Source organism: Numida meleagris, chromosome 2, assembly GCF_002078875.1.
Source record: "Numida meleagris isolate 19003 breed g44 Domestic line chromosome 2, NumMel1.0, whole genome shotgun sequence".
Taxonomy (NCBI): Eukaryota; Metazoa; Chordata; class Aves; order Galliformes; family Numididae; genus Numida; species Numida meleagris.
The window spans coordinates 76464967-76483134 of NC_034410.1; the positions used below are offsets into that span (position 1 = coordinate 76464967).

At 43.0% G+C, this 18168-nt stretch overlaps 2 protein-coding genes across 7 annotated transcripts; one reads left to right on the forward strand and one right to left on the reverse strand.

Annotated features, from left to right (window-relative positions):
* On the forward strand, positions 300-7023 carry SNRNP48 (small nuclear ribonucleoprotein U11/U12 subunit 48). The gene is made up of 9 exons (XM_021386059.1): positions 300-1317; positions 1419-1532; positions 2001-2061; positions 2643-2717; positions 4281-4469; positions 5360-5481; positions 5844-5959; positions 6221-6385; positions 6887-7023. Exons 1-9 carry the CDS (start codon positions 1222-1224, stop codon positions 6924-6926), a joined length of 978 nt encoding a protein of 325 aa, XP_021241734.1. The 5' UTR covers positions 300-1221; the 3' UTR covers positions 6927-7023.
* Positions 6808-17184, reverse strand: ROPN1L (rhophilin associated tail protein 1 like). 6 transcript variants are annotated; one of them, XM_021386065.1, is made up of 6 exons: positions 17163-17184; positions 14857-15014; positions 14030-14153; positions 13693-13854; positions 10772-10947; positions 6808-8661 (listed from the first exon to the last, which is right to left on the reverse strand). In XM_021386065.1, the coding sequence occupies exons 2-6, from the start codon at positions 14985-14987 to the stop codon at positions 8598-8600; spliced, it is 657 nt and encodes a 218-aa protein (XP_021241740.1). In that variant the 5' UTR covers positions 14988-15014; positions 17163-17184; the 3' UTR covers positions 6808-8597. The 6 variants fall into 6 exon arrangements, with proteins under 6 accessions (XP_021241740.1, XP_021241737.1, XP_021241736.1 ...); XM_021386062.1 differs by lacking the exon at positions 17163-17184 and adding an exon at positions 15868-16071; XM_021386061.1 differs by lacking the exon at positions 17163-17184 and adding an exon at positions 15750-15878.

Genomic DNA, 18168 nt, shown 5'->3' on the forward strand with positions numbered 1-18168 from the left:
GTAGCACAGGAAATGAGGCTTGACACAACTTTTTCTCCCTGAACTCAAGAAAGAAGAACGACCCCAGCGGTTTCTTTCTCAGGGACTTCCCTAAATCCACAAAGGCCAGAAAATGAACAAATAAAGAAACAGAGAAACACCACAAAGATGATCCCAGGAACTGCTACCTTAAAGAAAACAAACACAGAAATATTATTTTGAATCATTCAAAATGTTCTAATGTAGTAGAGCAAAACAAAAATTATTTTCATTTTTAAATATCAACATGATACGTTAAAAAAAAAACCTGTTTAATTCTATTAAGCTACCATTAAAAAAAAATAGTTTGATTTTCTGTTGAACTTGACTTTTGTAATTTTGAAGAAACAGCTTTTTCCAGTGGAGATGGCCAGCACAGTTTTGCCCAGCTGTTCTCATCACCCCTCCGACAAAACGTGCTAATGGCAGCTAGCGTGCCCCGCTACAGCACAGATGAAATTGCAAGGGCAGATGGGCAGCCTTCAGCTCTCAGTATCGTGTGAAGTCTGAGATCCTCAGGCAGACACGGCGAGAGCCAGCAAATCTCTCAGAGAGCTAAAATCCTGGCTGAGTCTCAAATTCTCTGTACGGGAAAGAAATAGCTGTAATCTGCTAGAAAAAGCAGATGTGCGGGGGTCATTCCAGCAGCTACATCTGCCGTGCTTCCTCCACCTCACCCCGCCTTGTAAGACCGACTCGTCCTTTTCCTCGTGACCGATAGCAAGAATAGGCACGCACAAACGCCAGTCACGTTCTATTTGTTCTGTAGGATGGTTATTCTCTCTTTGACCCGTGCAGCAGCCCTACTAAGCCCTGCTGCTCCCTCGTTGTCTGAGGGAAGGTGTCCGTCCTTGTGGCTGTGCTTGTGTGGGAACGGTGCTGGGAACAGAGGCAGTCCTGGCCCTACACCAGCTTAGCCCACTGCCCATGCTGGGGTAAGGATCAGACCTGCGGGGCACGTTTCCACCCGCAGGTGCTCTTGTCAGTCTCCTAGCCCAGGGCAGGGCACCGAAGCCCAGCAGCTCTTCCCGTAAAAGTTCTTCCCAGAGCTGCCCGACGCCCTTCAGAGACAGCCACATCCCGTCACGGAATCTTTAGGACAGACAGCTCGCTTCCTCCCTCCTCCCTGTCGCCGCTCGGAGCCGGCCCGAAGGCGCCCCACAAGATGGCGCCGCACCGCTTTCGGGCGGACCCGGAGTAAAGATGGCGGCGGCGCCTTCTTCCGCTTCCGCAGTGTCGACGGCCGTCCCGCCCTCAGTAGCGATGGCGGCTCCCTGTGCGGTGTGGCTGGAGGACCAGGTAACGGCGCCGCCCGCCGATCCCCATCCCCTCCGCTGCCCGGCGAGGGTCGGCGGGCGGCCCGGGGGTCGCGGTGCGCGCTGACGCGTGTCCCGCCGCAGGTGGAGCGGGTGCCTTGCCCCTACGACGCCCATCACCGTGTGCCGCGGGCGTCGTTGGAGAGGCATGCGGCGTCCTGCCGCCTCCGCAAGATGGGCTACTCCGCCGAAGAGCAGGTGGGCTGGGGTAGGGGGCTGGGGGTAACCGGGGCTTCGGGGGGCACCCGTCCTTCGTGCCGACACCCGGAGCGGGGCGGTGTGGGCCCCGCGGGAGGGCTGGCGCAGCCGTGGGGCTGAGAGCGCTGCGCTGGGACCGCTGCCGTGCCGTGAGTGGGAGAGCTGGGGCTGTGCCGCCTGCTGAAGGAAGGCTGCGGGGAGTCGTGAGAGCGGCCTTAGATATCTGAAGGGGGGCTGTGAGAAAGAAGGGGACAGACTTCCACAGGGTCCGTGGTGACAGGACAAGGGGGGGAAATGGCTTCAAACGAAAAGCCCCGTCCCTGGAGATACTCAAGGACAGGCTGGGGGGCTCTGAGCACCTGATGGAGCTGTAGGCATCCCTGCTCATTGAAGGGAGTGGGACTGGGTGGCTTGTAAGGGTCCCTTCCAACTCAAATCATTCTATGACTGGGCTACCATGTCCCGCAGGCCGAGATGTACGACTCTCGCTTCTTCTATGAGAACCTGAAGGTGCCCACCGTTGCAATGGGTAAGCACACGGGTCGGCGACAGAGCGCTGGGGCACTGCATGGAGATGGAATCGTAGTGTGGCTGAGGGTGGTGGGGAACTCTGGGTTCACCCAGAGCAGAGTGCCCGTGCCCATTTCCAGACACCTCCAAGCTTCAGGGCAGCTTGTTAACACCACCCTTGCCCCTGTAATGCCCAACCATGGGCTTGCTTGGAGCAACCCTCGTGTGGCAGAACCCGAGTCCTCACTGTAGCACACTATGCTGCCCTGCCATCAGTAAACATCATTAAAAACCATCCCTTGAGTTTGGAGGTATGGTAGTAACTCTGTTAACAGTACTGGAGAGGATTTCAATATACATACGTATTTTCCCATATCCCTGTAACCCAAAAATCCTTCCTTTTTTTTTTTTTTTTTCTTCCTTCAATTCAAATATGGAATAGATAGGAAGAATATTTTTAGACTGTCTCGTATGCACAAATAAAACCACAATGTTCTATAAAATACCATGTCTCATAATAGAGGTTGGGAAGTAAAGATCAAGCCTACCAAGTACTTGATGTAAAAGTTCTGTGTGATACTTTGTCTTTTCTATCTGCAGATAAAGAGCTACAGTTTCACATAGTTCAGCAAGCTAGAGCTCAGAGTGCTAAAGAAGGCATAGGCTACCCTGAAGGTAAGTGGCATCCAGGTATGGAGACAGCTTTTCACCTGTCCTGTGGAGAGCTAGTTAATTTCCCTTTGTGAATTGCTGTGAGAAATCTTCATTTATTTATTTGTTTTTAAAATTCCTTCCCTTCTATATCTTGGAGGAAAACTGCTTTCTTTATGAAGGGCAACCGGGTAAAGAACTTGAGATGATTTTACTCAAACTTTTAGTTCTCTTCAGGACACGTAAATCAATAGTGCAGAACTCGGGAGTTCCCTGAAGCACTAGTCCATCACTTCCCAACCCACCACATACAGCTTACTGTCTGCCTGCATTTTCTGATACTGTCTTCTGCCTTTTGTGGCCCAAGCTCTTCTCAGGCTGCCTCCCGCCTTGTTCTTGGTGGAATGAGTGAGGAGGAAAGGAAAAAGAGAACTGTGCTTTTAATTCAGTTCAAGGATTAATTGTCAGTCATGAGCTGTGCATGCTTGTCCGCTGTTTCTTAGATAAAAAAAACCTAACAGTACACGTGTTAGCATTAGCTTGAATTGTTTCTAGACTCTTTTAAGTAGTTACATAATAAATATGCTAATACATCTGCAACTACGATAAAGTTCTTTACCACTGGTCTCAGCTCATTTCTTTGAATCATTTTACAGCAGGTGTTGTGACTGTATCTGGAGAGTAGGTTAAGACCAATTTGCACTTCTCTTGGAGAGTTGAGAGAGTAGAAAAATAGGGCCACCTATAGGAACTTCTATAGAGCTGCAGCGTGTGGTTTGGAAGTTACTGCAAGGCCTGAAAGATGTAGTATTTTGTGTCTGTGCATTTCTAGTTTGATTAGCGTATGTGTGGAAGGAGAAGTGTTTGTTGTACTTTCCTGACCTGACATTCAAATACAGCAGCACTCACTTAGGCGTGGATTTTCATGTTATTCTTGCTTCTTTCACATAGCAGAGCCTTCATGTGATTGGCACTGGGCTTTTATAGTGTGTCAGGTGCATTTTGCTCTGGAGGCGAGTGATAACTCATTGATTTGATACAAGCATAGCCAAGTAGAGAAGAATCATTTAAGCCTATAGAGTCGTGCATCACATAGATATGTCAGTGAGCCACTAGGTGCCAGTGTTTGCCATCCAGTTTTCTCTGCAATTTTGCATTTCTTTGAAGATAACACTAAAACTGTATGGAGTGGTTTTTATTATGGTGTCTTGGCCTCTTCTAAGATTTACTGACTTGAAATTACTTGTTTAACTTAAAGTCTTTGGCAGTATAGACAAAGGGGAAAAATGTAACTGTAACTGTGTAATAGGGCTAGAAGGCTGGTCTTGAACATAAGCTGTGAGATCATTGTAAAATTACAAGCACGTAACTGTTAGGGCATATTTCTGGGTTTCTGTGACCCTGTAGGAATAGTATATTCTAAAAATAAAATTCTTGTATTATCTTTTGAACTTAAGGACTTAACTCCCTACAGATGTGTAAGAGAAGGGTGAATGCAGCACAGGTGTTTACTGCATTGCTGAGCTTTTCAGTGTTTTCCTGCATAATTATGTGACTTTACTAATAACAGTGCTGTTCAAATTCCAGGATCTTATTCATCACTGCCTGTAGAAGTTCCTCAAAATCACAAGCGTTTCACCTGTGACCTGACTCAAGCTGACCGTCTTGCTCTTTATGATTATGTTGTTGAGGAAACAAAGAAACAGAGGTCTAGGTCGCAAATCACAGAAAATGATAGTGACCTCTTTGTGGATTTAGCAGCCAAGATCACTCAAGGTTTGAAAAATAATTTACTGTTGAGTTTATTGCTCGAAGCTTTAACTTTGTATCAGTAGATGAGTTTTTTGGTGAAAGCCAACCTGAACTGTGTTATTTTTGTTATTGTGGAAAAATGTACCATTTTAAAAAGACACTGTGACATTCTGGCATCGGAAAACAGTGGTTGGCATTCTTTGTGCTGATAGTTCTAAGAAGCCTTGGTGCTCTTTTGTTGGCATAGGTATTGTGCTTATCTTAATGGATGGATCTGCTGTCATTTGCAGCTGAGTTCAGGTTACTTAATACTGACCTGTTACTGCAAAGCCTGGAACAGTATTTACTGTAAGAGATGATGAGATTAAAGAGAATTTAAAATTAAAAGCCTGATGAGAGGTTGGTGGTTGTTAGGTTGAAATCTTGAGCAGTAGAGAAATGGATACAGCAGACAAAGCCTCCTGTTGCTATTGAGACATACCCACGTCTCCAAGCGAAACTTCCCTCGGTGTTATTCTATAGACCCTGTGCCTAGGAGAGAGAGTGCTTGTCATCTACATGGGTACGTGTTCCTCTGAGCTTGGCTGTCTTGACCACTGTGTCTTGCACCTGTAGTGGCTTTGAAGATGCAGCCTGTGTTCTGTAGAGGTTTGACCAAACTGCAAGCTTGTACGATGATTCTGGATTACTGTTAGGAGACTAAGATCGCATAATAATGTTCAAATGTTGTCTTTTTAGTCTTGCATAGACAGCAAGGCTGGAGAGGATGCTTGTGTGAAATTCGAAATAGCTGTTCAACACTGGAGAACCTTTGGGAGCAACGCAATGTATTTTTTTTTTTCAGCAGACTTGCATACCTGCAGGTGCTAATACTGTGCTAATGCCTCTTTGTTTTACTTCAAATTCTTTGTTAGATGACAGTCAGAAAGGTCCAAAGTCCCATCTTGAAATTCTGGCTGAAATGCGAGACTACAAAAGGCGACGGCAGTCATACAGGGCTAAGAACGTTCATATAACAAAGAAATCTTACACTGAGGTAAGTATCTCAAGAGGAAGATGTGAGTTTTTTGTATGCTTAGTTCATACCAGCATCAACAATGGTATATCCATTCAGGCAGGGAAAACATCTCTTCTGCTTATTGCGCCCTTCCTGGTTAGAGATGCAAACTTGCTAATGAGAGTATCTCTTTGGTTTAATTTGGTGCAGGAAATTACAAGTAACAGAAGTATTTCTGGCAGTAGTGAATTTTTCACTTGAAAACGGCAGCAAGATACACTTTTATTCTGTAGTAAAATGGTACTATTAAATTTATGCTGAAATGCTTTTCTTTAAAAAGTGTACCATGTCACGCTGCTTTGTTGTTGTTGGTTTTTTTCATATCTTTCTTTCCTCTCAAGGTGATTCGGGATGTGATTGGTGTACATATGGAGGAACTCAGCAGCCACTGGCAGGAAGAGAATAGGTTGGAGAACGCAGAGATCTGTGAAGGGGGAAAGTCAAAGTCTTCAGGAAGGTACGTCACAGTTAACATTTAAGCATTCAAGAGGAATTTGCTATTTCTGTGTGGACAGCAGCAGCCTTGACAGACTGTAATGGTTTTTTTTTGTTTGGTTGGTTGTTTTTGAAGAGGGAGTGGCTTAATAAGATGTCGTCTTTCTTACACTGTTAGTAGGTCATTCTATTACAGAGCTGATACTGAAAAAATAGTGACTGTGAAACTGTTCTTACTCAGTAAAACCAGTCATGTTTCTGGTTTTTGTTTTTTGTCTCCCAGAAAGGAAGACAGGCGCTCAGCTTCAGTGGAGTCGAGGCAATCTGGAGGGAGCTCAAAGGACACTGAACGCACCAGGCATAGGCGAGATAGCAGCAGGAGTCCAAGTAAAAGAAAAAGGAGTCGTGACAGAGGGAAGGACAGAGATTCTCGGAGGAAAAGAGAAAGGTGAGATGAAATAGCATCAATTGACTCCTCGTTTCTGAATTGGGCAACTGCAGCCTTTGTGCAGAAAAAGAACTTAGTACAGGGAATAGAAGGTCTAGTCTAATGAAAAATCTAGGATAACCTCACATACAATACAACAAACCAGTGCCTAAATAAAACTTGCTGTGATCTAGAGTTCAGAATTTTTCACAACGGAAAGGTCGATGCTTTCAGCAATGTGCTCCAGGATTAGTACAGCACTGTCTGAGGCTGCTTATCTTGACATTCCCATGGTGGGGATACATTGTCCATCGAACCAGTTTCTCTACTTCAGGCTGCTGCTCCAGTTTGTGCTGGGATGTAATCAGTTGCATTGTTTATTTCACTCCTATGCGGATTACCTTCTTTCCTTAGAAAAGGATACGATTACATTTAATGCGAGCTTTCTTTTTTCAGGTACTTTTATTCCTTCAGATTCCATTAAGTCTAACAGCACACACGGTGTTTGTTTTCTTGTTTCAGGGAAGAAGACAAGTATCACAGCCATAAAAGAAGAAAGTAGAAACAAGAACATAATGAGTTTGTTTGTTCAAAGAATTGCTTGCACAGGATGTATTGTTACTGCTGTTATGCCAGAGACAGTAATGCTGTGAACATAATGCTGGTGTTGCCTCACAGCTGTGTTCAGACTGAAAATCAGGTAGTGTTCAAGGGTTGGCAGGATGGAAGCAGTGTATGTCAGAAAATGTACAAATGTATAAGACTAATGTATCTATTAATAAATTATAGTGATTTCTTAGCCTTTTGAGTTCAATTTAACAAAGGCTAATGGAATCTGAGAGAGGCTGTACTAATTTACTGCCCTGGCCCACGGGTAGTATCTAAAGGTGGATATGGCTGCGCCCTGCAGCAGCAGGATCAATTACAAATGGAAAGGGATGAAGGTAGCTCCCCTCCTGTCTACCACCTGACACTGTCACCTCTGAGAACAGTGTTCCAGAAAGACAGCACTTACTGTCACATTATGGCATGCATCGAAGGTGAGAGGGCAGATTTCAGAGTTCTCCAAAAGGCTGTTACCTTCAGCTGCAGCTAGTGGCTTTCAGTAAATGAAAAAGTGATAAGGGACAGTAACAGGCATGTTGCTGTTCCTACGCTCGTGCTTAAAGAAATTTAGGATCAATGTCAAGCTGGCAACGGTGGTGACAGACATCTCCTTAGAGATGGCCCTCATCTCTCCCCACTAGTTTCTATGATATTATTGACGGGCATTTTCAAACATAAGGTAGACAGATCTTGGTATTTATGTAAAGAAACCAGTAAGTTCCCATCCTGTATACTAACATGAAAGTATCAGTGATGGAAGTTTTTAAAAAACACTAAGACTTTAGCCACCCAGGCACAGCGTAATGTTATAAAGGAGAATTCCACTTAACTTCTGTGAGAATATATCGATGTCTAGTTTTGTTAATTTCTCAAACAGTTTCCTACAGTCAGGCTTGTTCCTTCTATGAAGGAAGCCAACAGCAAAATCATAGATTCATCTTTCCTACCCTTCCTTATTTTTCAAAGTGCCAGGAGAGGGGACTCCTTAGCACTGTCATTTTGGCCTCCTCCGTGGCTGTGCGGGGTGATCTGCTCCGGGCAGTGCCTGTGGGCTGCAGGGGGACCTAAGTAAAAGACCATCGAGGAATGAAGAAAGGTATTTAAATTCTGAAGAGTCCAAATTAAAGATCAAATGAGATGGAACCACTGCCATTAGTCTAGTTGATATTTTTTTTCTCCATCTTGGGTTCTTCATGGTCGTTGAGCAGCGCTTGGTGAAACCGTATGTTTAATAGAGTTCATGCAGACAAGGTAGTCAAAAGACAAGCTACACTTCTGTCAAAGTAAAAAACGGGTAAGTAAAAAATCATCACTTTTTACTTAAGAAATGGACCAGCTGTACCTCTCCAGTCTTCTCTAAATTTAGTTTTCTGTTAAGTCCAGGTAGAAAGATCCATGAATTACATTTCATTCAGTATAAACAAATTAGTGAAAGCACCACTCCCAAGCTGTGAGCATTCAGTATTTCAGAGGTGAAAAAACAATATAACTACATATTCAATTCACTCCAATAAAAGACAGTTTCAAGAATGGAATGAAGAAAAAGGAGTGCTGGAGAAGAGGTTCTTTGTGTATTGTATTTACTTCCTTTTTTCCACCCTCAGCTGGTGCTGAAGAGCTGACTTGATCAAAACTGTGTTGAGGGCTGGCTCAGAAAGTTTCTGAGCAGCACCATGCCACTTTGTCGGTCACTGGAAAGGAAGAGAAACCAGAAGTCTTAGAACAACACTTTAACATGGTAAATTGTAGTATGCGAGGCAAGATAGTAGAGGGTTACATTAATTGAGAGTGCTAGTATTAAAAAATGGGTCTAATTAAAAGTATTTCTGGTAACTAATGACAAAAAAAAAATGTTTGTTTCCATGCTTGTGCATTTTTAGATTCCCATATGCATGGAGCTGGTTGTAACCTAAAGCAGAAAGACCAGCTCCTGACAGATGATGGGAAGAGTCAGTATGTGCATCCAAGCGTGCCAAGTTTGCAGCGCTCAGAGGACAAGGCTGTTAGGGGTCTTTTAAAAACTGGTTAAAAACAGGGTGCATTTCATGTGACCTATGCGTGACTATGGACAAAACAAGCAGGAATTTATTACCGACAGCTGGATGGAAGTCTGCCATTTTCGTACATCCCTAATGCTAATTCCAGCTAATTCTAGCAGGGATACATGCAATTATTGATACATCCTTGCCTCCATTTTTTGCAAAGTTAGAGTTGTCGCACTGAGTTTTGTGGCACAAGGCTTCATATGACCAACATATGTGTATTAGAGATGAGATTTTCACCTGTAGCAGTTAGCATGAATTAGCCATAGTTATCAGAGCTGTGAACTTTAACTGGCAGAAATTGACAAAAACGTTTAAAACAACAGAATAGTGCTGGTGAGCTCAAGAGACACTCAAACTATGCAAAAAACCTGCTGTTCATCATGAAGTGCATGTTGGTCCAGAAGTATTCGGAACAAGCAAACTGAACTACAACGATGACACCAAATCAGAAAGTGATAGTTCAGAAAATAGATCATTAAGTGCCTCCATCCTGTCACGAGGACATTAAAAATATAACCAGACTACAAAAAAAAAAAAGACTCTGATGGTTGTCAGAGCAACCTCATGACCTGCACAGGCATTCAGGATCATCTCACCAACATCCAGAGAACCTGAGAGCGCCCGTAGTGTGTTTCACAGTACGTATGTATATAAATAAATACATTTACATCCACCAAGATACTTTACCATTAAGGTGACTCTTATTGTCTGTCCCACTGATCCCACCTGCCCCACAGAGCGTTGTATTCTCTAGCAATAAAACCTTTGATACCACGCTAATAAGGTGCTACAAATAATTACCTTGTCAGGATACGGGAGATGAATCATTCAAAGAGCTTCATCATTTGTTAACAGACTGCACTTAATAATTAAGTAAGTCAAGAGCGAGAACCGGTTTGCCTGTTTATTATAAAGCAGGCCAAAGGTTATTCAACAGCACACAAAAGTTTTGAGCAAAGCTGCCACTGACAGCAATGGGATAGCCAAATTGTGAGTTTTTTGCTCAGCCTTCAATCTTACACATCTCCTGCTGTGATGAACTGCATTCGTTTGTGGCTTACTAACAAAATTAAAGCTAAACTCAGAGGAGGTAAAGAGAGGAACATAACAGACTAGAAAGATACCCAGCCTTGCTAACGTGGTATGAAAACCAAAACAGGATGAATTCAGGTGGGAGACTGAGTAGTCTTTCTCTTTTATATCCACTGGAGGCAACCAACACCAAGACCATTCCAAGAACGACAATTTACCATAGCTCATACTACAAAAACTGCAGAGCTGAACTATTTAAGACCAAGCATACACTATATATTCCCCCACGTAATTTCCCGGCAGAGGTAATTTGGGGAGAAACACAATAGAAAGTTCACAGACTTCAAGTGGGAGCTCCCAGTTTCTCTCTGATTTATGATCCCTGTCACAAGAGCAGCCCATAAGATGTTGAAAGTTCTGCTACCAGTAGTGCACAGATGATACAAAGCTGTATATAATTGCTTCCTAAGGGGAAAACTATATCACCAGATAGCAACTTTAAAGATGGCTAAATAACAGTATATCATTTCACAGTTCAAAGCCCCAAGGTTTACCACTTACAGGAAATAACTATGTACGCTTTTGATATAACCTGAGTCAACCTTCACTCCTATCATTATGGATACACCCCAAGTGAAGACAGATGACTCATCTAAAATCAGAGGTCTGTGGAGAACCCAGAGGTGATGCATAACTTAAAACTGATGCCTGAACTTTTACTTACGCGTCTTCTTTAATCTTTTGGAGGAATGCTTTGATTTTCTCATCTGGTATGTCTCCATCGATACTTGCCAAATAGCAGTAAAGGAATGAGAACGTTTCATAGGGAATGCGAGCTGCTCCACCTTCTGGGTCCTGTGTTAAAATTTCGCAGGCATATTTCATCGAACTCAGCAAGGACTATAAGGAGTTCAAGGAAGGAATGAGAACAGTATCAGAGCCATGAATATCTTTTGTATGCCATGACAAAATGCAGACTGTAAGCCACAGAAAATGAGTGTAAATTAAAAGAAGGCCTTATCATCATTACCTAGCTCTCAATATCAAATGTCTAGCTTTAATGAGCTAGCTTTATGAGCAGCAGCTGAGGGAGCTGGGGTTGTTCAGACTGGAGAAGAAAGAGGAGGCTCAGGAGTGACCTTATCACTGTCTACAACTACCTGAAGGGAGGTTGTGGTGAGGTGGGAGTCAGCCTCTTCTCCCATGTAACTAGATTAGGATGAGAGAGAACGGCCTCAAGTTGTGCCAGGGGAAATTCAGGTTGCAGATCAGGAAATACTTCTTCTCTGAGACAGTAGTCAGGCACTGGAAGGGGCTGCCCAGAGAGGTAGTGGAGTCACCATCCCAGGAGGTGTTCAAGAAACACTCAGATTTTGTACTGAGGGACATGATTTAGTAGGAAATATTGGTGATAGCTGGACGGTTGGACTGGATGATCTTAGAGGTCTTTTCCAACCTTGGTGATTCTATGATTCTGTGATTTACCCAACAGTGCAGGCTGTGAGAGGGAAACAATCGTAAAATTCTAGTAATAAACAGGAGTAAAAAAATATCAGAACTTTGTCATGCTGAAAGATTGCACAGGGTTGTCTGAGCCTTCTCCAATATGGCCAAATTGCTCCATTCTGTTACTGCAACAGCTCAAACCTCATTATATCTACCTATGTGCATATATGATTTCATGGGTCTAAATGAATTCACAGCGGCAGTCAAGACAGACAAATCCACACACAAAAAAAAAATCATGTTTTTATTATTCGTACTATGACATAATACCAGTATAACATTAAATTTTAGGAATTATAATATTTACTATTTTCCCTCTTTGCATGCAAGTTCCATTTTAATAGTTAGTTAGTAGAAAAAACCCTGAAACAAAAGGAATTGAAAAAGCGTCCAAGTTCTCTGTTGAACAAAATCATGCCTCTAATTTTTAGCTCAAAGCATGCTTTGAAAAATTCCTTTATTCCATTCAGTACCTATAATCCAGTGCCCTATCCATCCCAGGCTATTCATGGAAAAATCTGGCATGGAATTGGATCGAATCAAAGGGTTGTTGGATGCTATTAAAAACATACAGAAAGAAAAAAAAGGGGGCCTTTGTTAACCCAAGAAGTCATATTTTTGTTATAACTTCTTCAAAATTTATCTTTACTTCCTCATCAATAAGCAAACGATGACATTGCAAATACATACGCCAGATAAGTCTCGTTTTTATAATAATGGCTGAGGTAGTAGCAGCTTCAGTAAAACCCTTCCTGAAAAAGTCACTTAATTTAGCTCCTTCTATAGGAGGCCTCTTGGGGAACAGAGGCAGCTGCTCACACAATAGGAAGCTCTGCACAGCCTTCTAGCCTCAGCATTTTGTTACCACTACACCACAAATCCTCCTCCAGCCACTCCAAGCTGCTCATTCTCCTACACAATGCAGTAAATTTATTCCAATTGAATTTCCCGCCTTTCAAAGACAGTTTAACGGCCCACTTGTGTGATCATTTCTTAACAGGTAAGACAGTAAATACACATCAGTTTTACTGAAAGATAACTTCAGATGAATGGTGTTCTGAAAAGTCCACTTTATCTTAGGTTAGGGTTCTACCTGTCTACTTTTGCATCTTAGCTGTGATCCTACTTCACTTGGAATGCAAACTAAAACTGGAGAAAAAGAATATAACAATTTGTGAACCTTTCTGGGTTAGCAAACTGAAGTTTAGGTTCCATCATGCAGAGCTAAAATCAAATCATTTTCTGAAATACCTGAAAGGATGGATACAGGAGGTAAATTTAGGCTGTTCAGCTCCATCATCGTCAATGAAGGAAAGAAAAAGAAATCACAAAATCCATTTTTTGGTGGGGTTTGGAATCAAGAAATATAGAGCTCAAGTGGAAAAAGTACACCTGCATGGGCAGACTGGGTCAACATTCACTGCTTTTCAATAACACAACATTCTCAAAACACTACTGAGCATTTATTTTCTTCTTAGTACTCCTTCCCTTCTGCAGCTTTAATTTTATACTTCACAAGAACATAAGCTTAGTGTAAGTATTTTATAATAATTAATTTACAATGCTCTGCTAAGATTTTATTACTGACATTAAAAAGAATTAAATGTAGATTTAGTAACATTAACTGCTTCTGTGAAAATGTAATTGGCTACACAATTAAAAACTGATGTTTTAATTTCTCCCTCCAGCTCTTCTCTGTAGTCTTTTACATTGATGTCGTAAGCATCATTCCTCTATTGCCCTGTCCCTCATGGGCTGAGCTGCCAGAGGACATACGTGCTGTCCTATTGCCACCCCAGCAAGCTGAGGACATCACCTGCCCTTTCTGGTTAAGCTCGCCTGCCAAAACAACCTGTAAGTCATTTTGACAGCCACTGTTTGTAGATGCACACAAAGTGACACAGAAGTGCCCTTACACAATCTAACTCAAAGCCCATTTGCATTAATTATTCTATGGTCTACCTCATACATTACCATTAGTGGCTGACCATGAAGGCTCCTGTTGTGAATGTTAGGCTGGTCGGGGCTCTGAGCACCTGATCTAGCTGTAGGCGTCCCTGTTCATTGCAGGGGAGTTGGACTAAATGACCTTTAAAGGTCCCTTCCAACTCAAACAATTCTATGATTCTGTGAACGTACCTCACCAAGCACGCTGCACCCAAGTGCCAGAATCTTCATCCACTCCACCTCTTCATCAAAGATGTCCAATTGCAGGATAGCTTCCAGCTGCTCCTCTGGCAAGCACAAGTCTTTCCATTTTTCCGTCAGTTCTGCAATACTTACAGTGCCTTTAGCAGAAAGCTGTAAACAAAATCATAGTACCACAATAAGAACACTGAAAAAGCGAATGTAATTAAGAACAAAGACCCTTCCCAAAATACATTGGATTTTTGACAGTCACTACTGATCATCTGCCAAATTTTTTGTCTAAGACAAACATGTTAGCATTGTGCATTTGCTAAATGTCTGGTTGTACCTGTTTGTGTAAGACTTTAAGGAGTCCTGGGGTCAAACCAGCATCCATTTTCTGTTTTGCTGAAGGTGTTTCCATCCTCTCCTTCACTGGAAGGGGCTCACCTTTTGACAATGCTGTGAAGTACCTAAGTGAATGGGAGTAACAAGACACTCCAGTACCTAGCATGATTAAAAACTACACCGAAGTCAGTAGCCTTACACTTAGAGTTCCCTAAATCAATCTCCATGCTCCTATAGATAATGCAGCAGCATTCAGCAAGGACTCCACATGCAGGATTGCTATTCTTCTCCTGCCCATATCCCACCTTTCTTTTTAGTGAAAGACAGTTTTTAGATTTTACATGCTCTTTTTTATGACACTCTCATAATTTATAAGTAATTTAACTTATTTTGCGCATGATATACTCAGCCCTTCTCGGCAAAGGCAAAAAGAAATTTATTAACATCAAGAGTGCGCTTGCACAACTGAAGCACAGACTCTTCCCATTAGATTGATGAGTACCATATTGATCTATTTAGCTGATTTATTTAGCATTCCTCCCTCATGCTACCTGCAAGGCACAACTGGCAATACTGCAATGCTCACATAACCATTTGTGCCAGTTCTGCCCACTCCAAAATAAAATTCAAGGATGAAGCAGAAAGTGAATAAGATGTGAATCCTCTAAGTTATAAGGTTAAATCAAGTACTACACTACCTTTAAAAGGCCAACAGGTTACATTAATACACTGAAGAATGTAATGCTCCTCCGTACAATCAACAAAAGCATCAGGTCTTTGTGGTTCCCTGATGACAGTGCTACATCGTTACGAGGATGCCATACTTACGCAGCTGACCACTGCAAAACATCAGGAGGCTGAGTCCTAATAGCAGCTTTGGTGAATTGTTTCATAATGTCTGGTAGCTCAGGTGGGATTTTGATCTGCTGAGCACAAAACAGGGTGTCTGGAAGAGGCATGGTCTTTTCAAGTTCAGTTACACAAACCTGAAGAAAGTAACAATAAAACAGATGTGGAACAACAACGAAAAACTGCTTACATGCATAGGGGGAATAATGTTTATACCTAAACTGCCTCCTTTCTTACTGAGGCTACTAGAGAACTTGCACAGCTCAGAAGTGAAAGCACACAAGCACCGGGCAGTCTCAAAAACCTTAATCTTGATACCAAGTGAAAGCCTGGAGATGGAGTCCAACTGTGGCTCTAGGCCAGACTACTTCTGCTGTTAGCAGCTGTCTTTTGCTAAGCAATTTTCCTCCTCAGAAGTTATCACAGTATGTGTTCGTAGAACAAGCAGAATAGAATCGTTTGAGTTGGAAGGAACCCGTAAATGTCATCTAGCCCAACTACCCTGCAATGAAAAAAGGACACCTACAGCTAGATCAGGTGCTCAGAGCCCCATCCAGCCTGGCCTTAGAGTGTCTCCAAGGACAGGGCAAGTAGTTTGGACAAATCTCACCATTATGCATGAATGGCCAGCTGTACTGACATCTAACTACTTCAAGACAAGGAGAACATTATCATTTTTGTACAGAAACTGCTGCACACAGATTAACAGATTTCTACTGAGTTCATATAACCAAAGAAATCCTGTAGCAAAAAGTTAGTAATCGGTGCTCCTCGCAGACCTAACATCAAAGAAATGACACTGAAGAAGAAAACACGTTGCAATCATGCATCACGCTTTGCTCACGTCAGCCCTGCAGGTAGGTTTGTCTCACCCACAACATAATCTACATGCTGCTAGGAGTTCCTCAAGACGGTATCTAGGTGCTAGTGACACCCCCCACGCCGCTTTGCCGCCCCCGGCTCCAGGAGGCCCGCTCAGCCCTGCCTCACCTCCGCCTGCGCCGCCGCTGCCCGGGCAACGAGCGTGCCGCGTCGGCAGAGAGCGGGCGGCCGAGGCGGCGGTTGGCGGCCCGCGTCGCTCAGCCTTGGGGGCAGCGCCCGTGTTTAACCCGTGTTTAGCCTCGCGGAGTCAGGCGGCCGCGCGCGGGCTCCCTGTCACGGCTGAGCAGGCAGAGAGCTGCTGAAGGAGCACGCAGGCCTAAGGCCACGGTGTGCTCCGTGACAGAGTGAAATGGCGGCCTCTGGGAATAAAAATAATAAAAAAAAATCACCGAGTCCCTTTTGTAAAAGTCTTCTTTTGTTGTTGTTTTTCCCCTTCGGGGAATATTTTTAGCTAAAAATGGTAGACTTCTCACGAGTAATTACATTTTAGGCGTTAGCCTAAATTTCACTATAGTTCAGGGATATGCAAGAGGAAGAAGCGAATAAAGAGAAGAATCACTTCTGAAAGCAAAATCAGCAAGGACAGGTCAGGAAGGGATGCTTTAGCTCCAAGGGCTGGTGCTGAGCCGGCAGAGCTGCCAGCAGCACACAGGGGGCTCAGTGAGGGTGTTTCAGTGAACTCAGGATTACACAGGTCACTATTCTGGCCATTAGGTAAAAGCCCATTTGATGAGGAAAGGGCACACAGTATTTTTAAACTCAGCACATTCATAACTGAACTGGGTCATTTAACACGTAATACCAGTGCAGGTATTTGCTACTGAGGTTCCCATACAAGTTCTATTCAATATAAAGAAATACCAAGTTTTGTAGCTTATTTTTGTAATGAATGAGTTCTTCCCTGCTGGTAACATCATTTTCAAGGATAGAACCGATCCTAGAAAGGCAGGTGAGCTGACATAAATGACCTAAAGTTAATTCCCTCCAACTTCAGATATGTTTCATTTCTCCTTGTGTGGGAAGGAAATAAAAGCCTATGTCCTTTTGGCACTGTCCTCTAGTCAATGAGTACCAACAGCAAGACAGCAGCAAGGCGGCAGCAAGGCATCAAAACTGATGTGCTCAGTTGTGAAATCATCGTGTCACTGCTCCACCTCTCTCAGTTATTATAGAGTAATACTGCACCTTGGGAAATACTTAATAATGGATACATTTAGAAGGCAACTTTGATTTCAGCATCACATTTCTCAATTTATGGTGACTTCTGAACAAAGGAATTAGAATAAGCATAGCTTGTCACTGGAATAATCCCAGGCTTAATAACCTTTTTCTAACTACGCTGTTCTTCCGTTCATTAATCCAATTAATAACTGAGGTATCAGAGGAAAAGAGCTCAAACTTACCTTGACGCCTAGTAAAAGTTCATCTCCTTATCTGTTTCTGAAGACAGCTTCTGTTCTTTATCTAAACTGTATTATAAAAATGCAGTTCCCTGTTTCACGTCTTTATTATTTCATTGTTTCTGCTGAGAACCCCAGTCATTGCTCAGATCAGACAGTGCCTATACACAAGGCAAACCTAACAAGAACACTGGCCCAGTCACAAGGAATTTACAGTCGAGGTACAAACAAATGGACAGACACTAAAGTAGAAGGAAACAAAGCAATGTTGATGAGCTTGCTAGGCAGCAAGATCAACAAACTACTGCCATCTGTGTTTTGTAGGAAAGGGCTCTTTACAGAATTCTCTGAAGAATAACAAGGCTGGTGCCGCCTCCTTTTACAAGGACCTTTACTCAAGCATAGGGAGGGGAGCAAGGGAGGAATGCACCCTACTGAAAAATGATGCAAAGTGCTGCAATCGGTGCTGGAGCTTGCATCCTACCAAGATAGCAGCTGACAAAATTGTTACAGGCTCCAGAGGGCCCTCAGAACGTAAACAAATAATGTAGGCTTTACCCGGTGCAGAAGGGGTAGTCAGAGAAAAGATGCAAAGTTTTAACTATTTTTAATCAATATAAAATATTCTGTGTAAAAACAGTCAAAGCCATGCTGCAGTTAACTTCTTCAGTAGGCAAAAGATAGCTACAAATCCATCTGACAGCTCGTGGATAAAGGCTTGTAGAACTAATAATACCAGTAGACACTCAACACCACAGAGACTGTGCAATTAAGCTGGTAGACAGCTCCAACCCCTCCCTTCAAGACTTAAGGTCAACAGAAATTGTGATGAAGTCACACAGTTTCTCCCACGTGAAGAGTAATGCAAAACCACTGCATGCTGTACTATCACTCTAGCACAGATGGAAGTCACTGGAATACAGCTTGTCATCTGTCCTAGCAACAGTCAGCTCACTGACAAGCTTACTATCAAGTTTCTACCTCAGAAGAGTACACACAGCACAGCAAG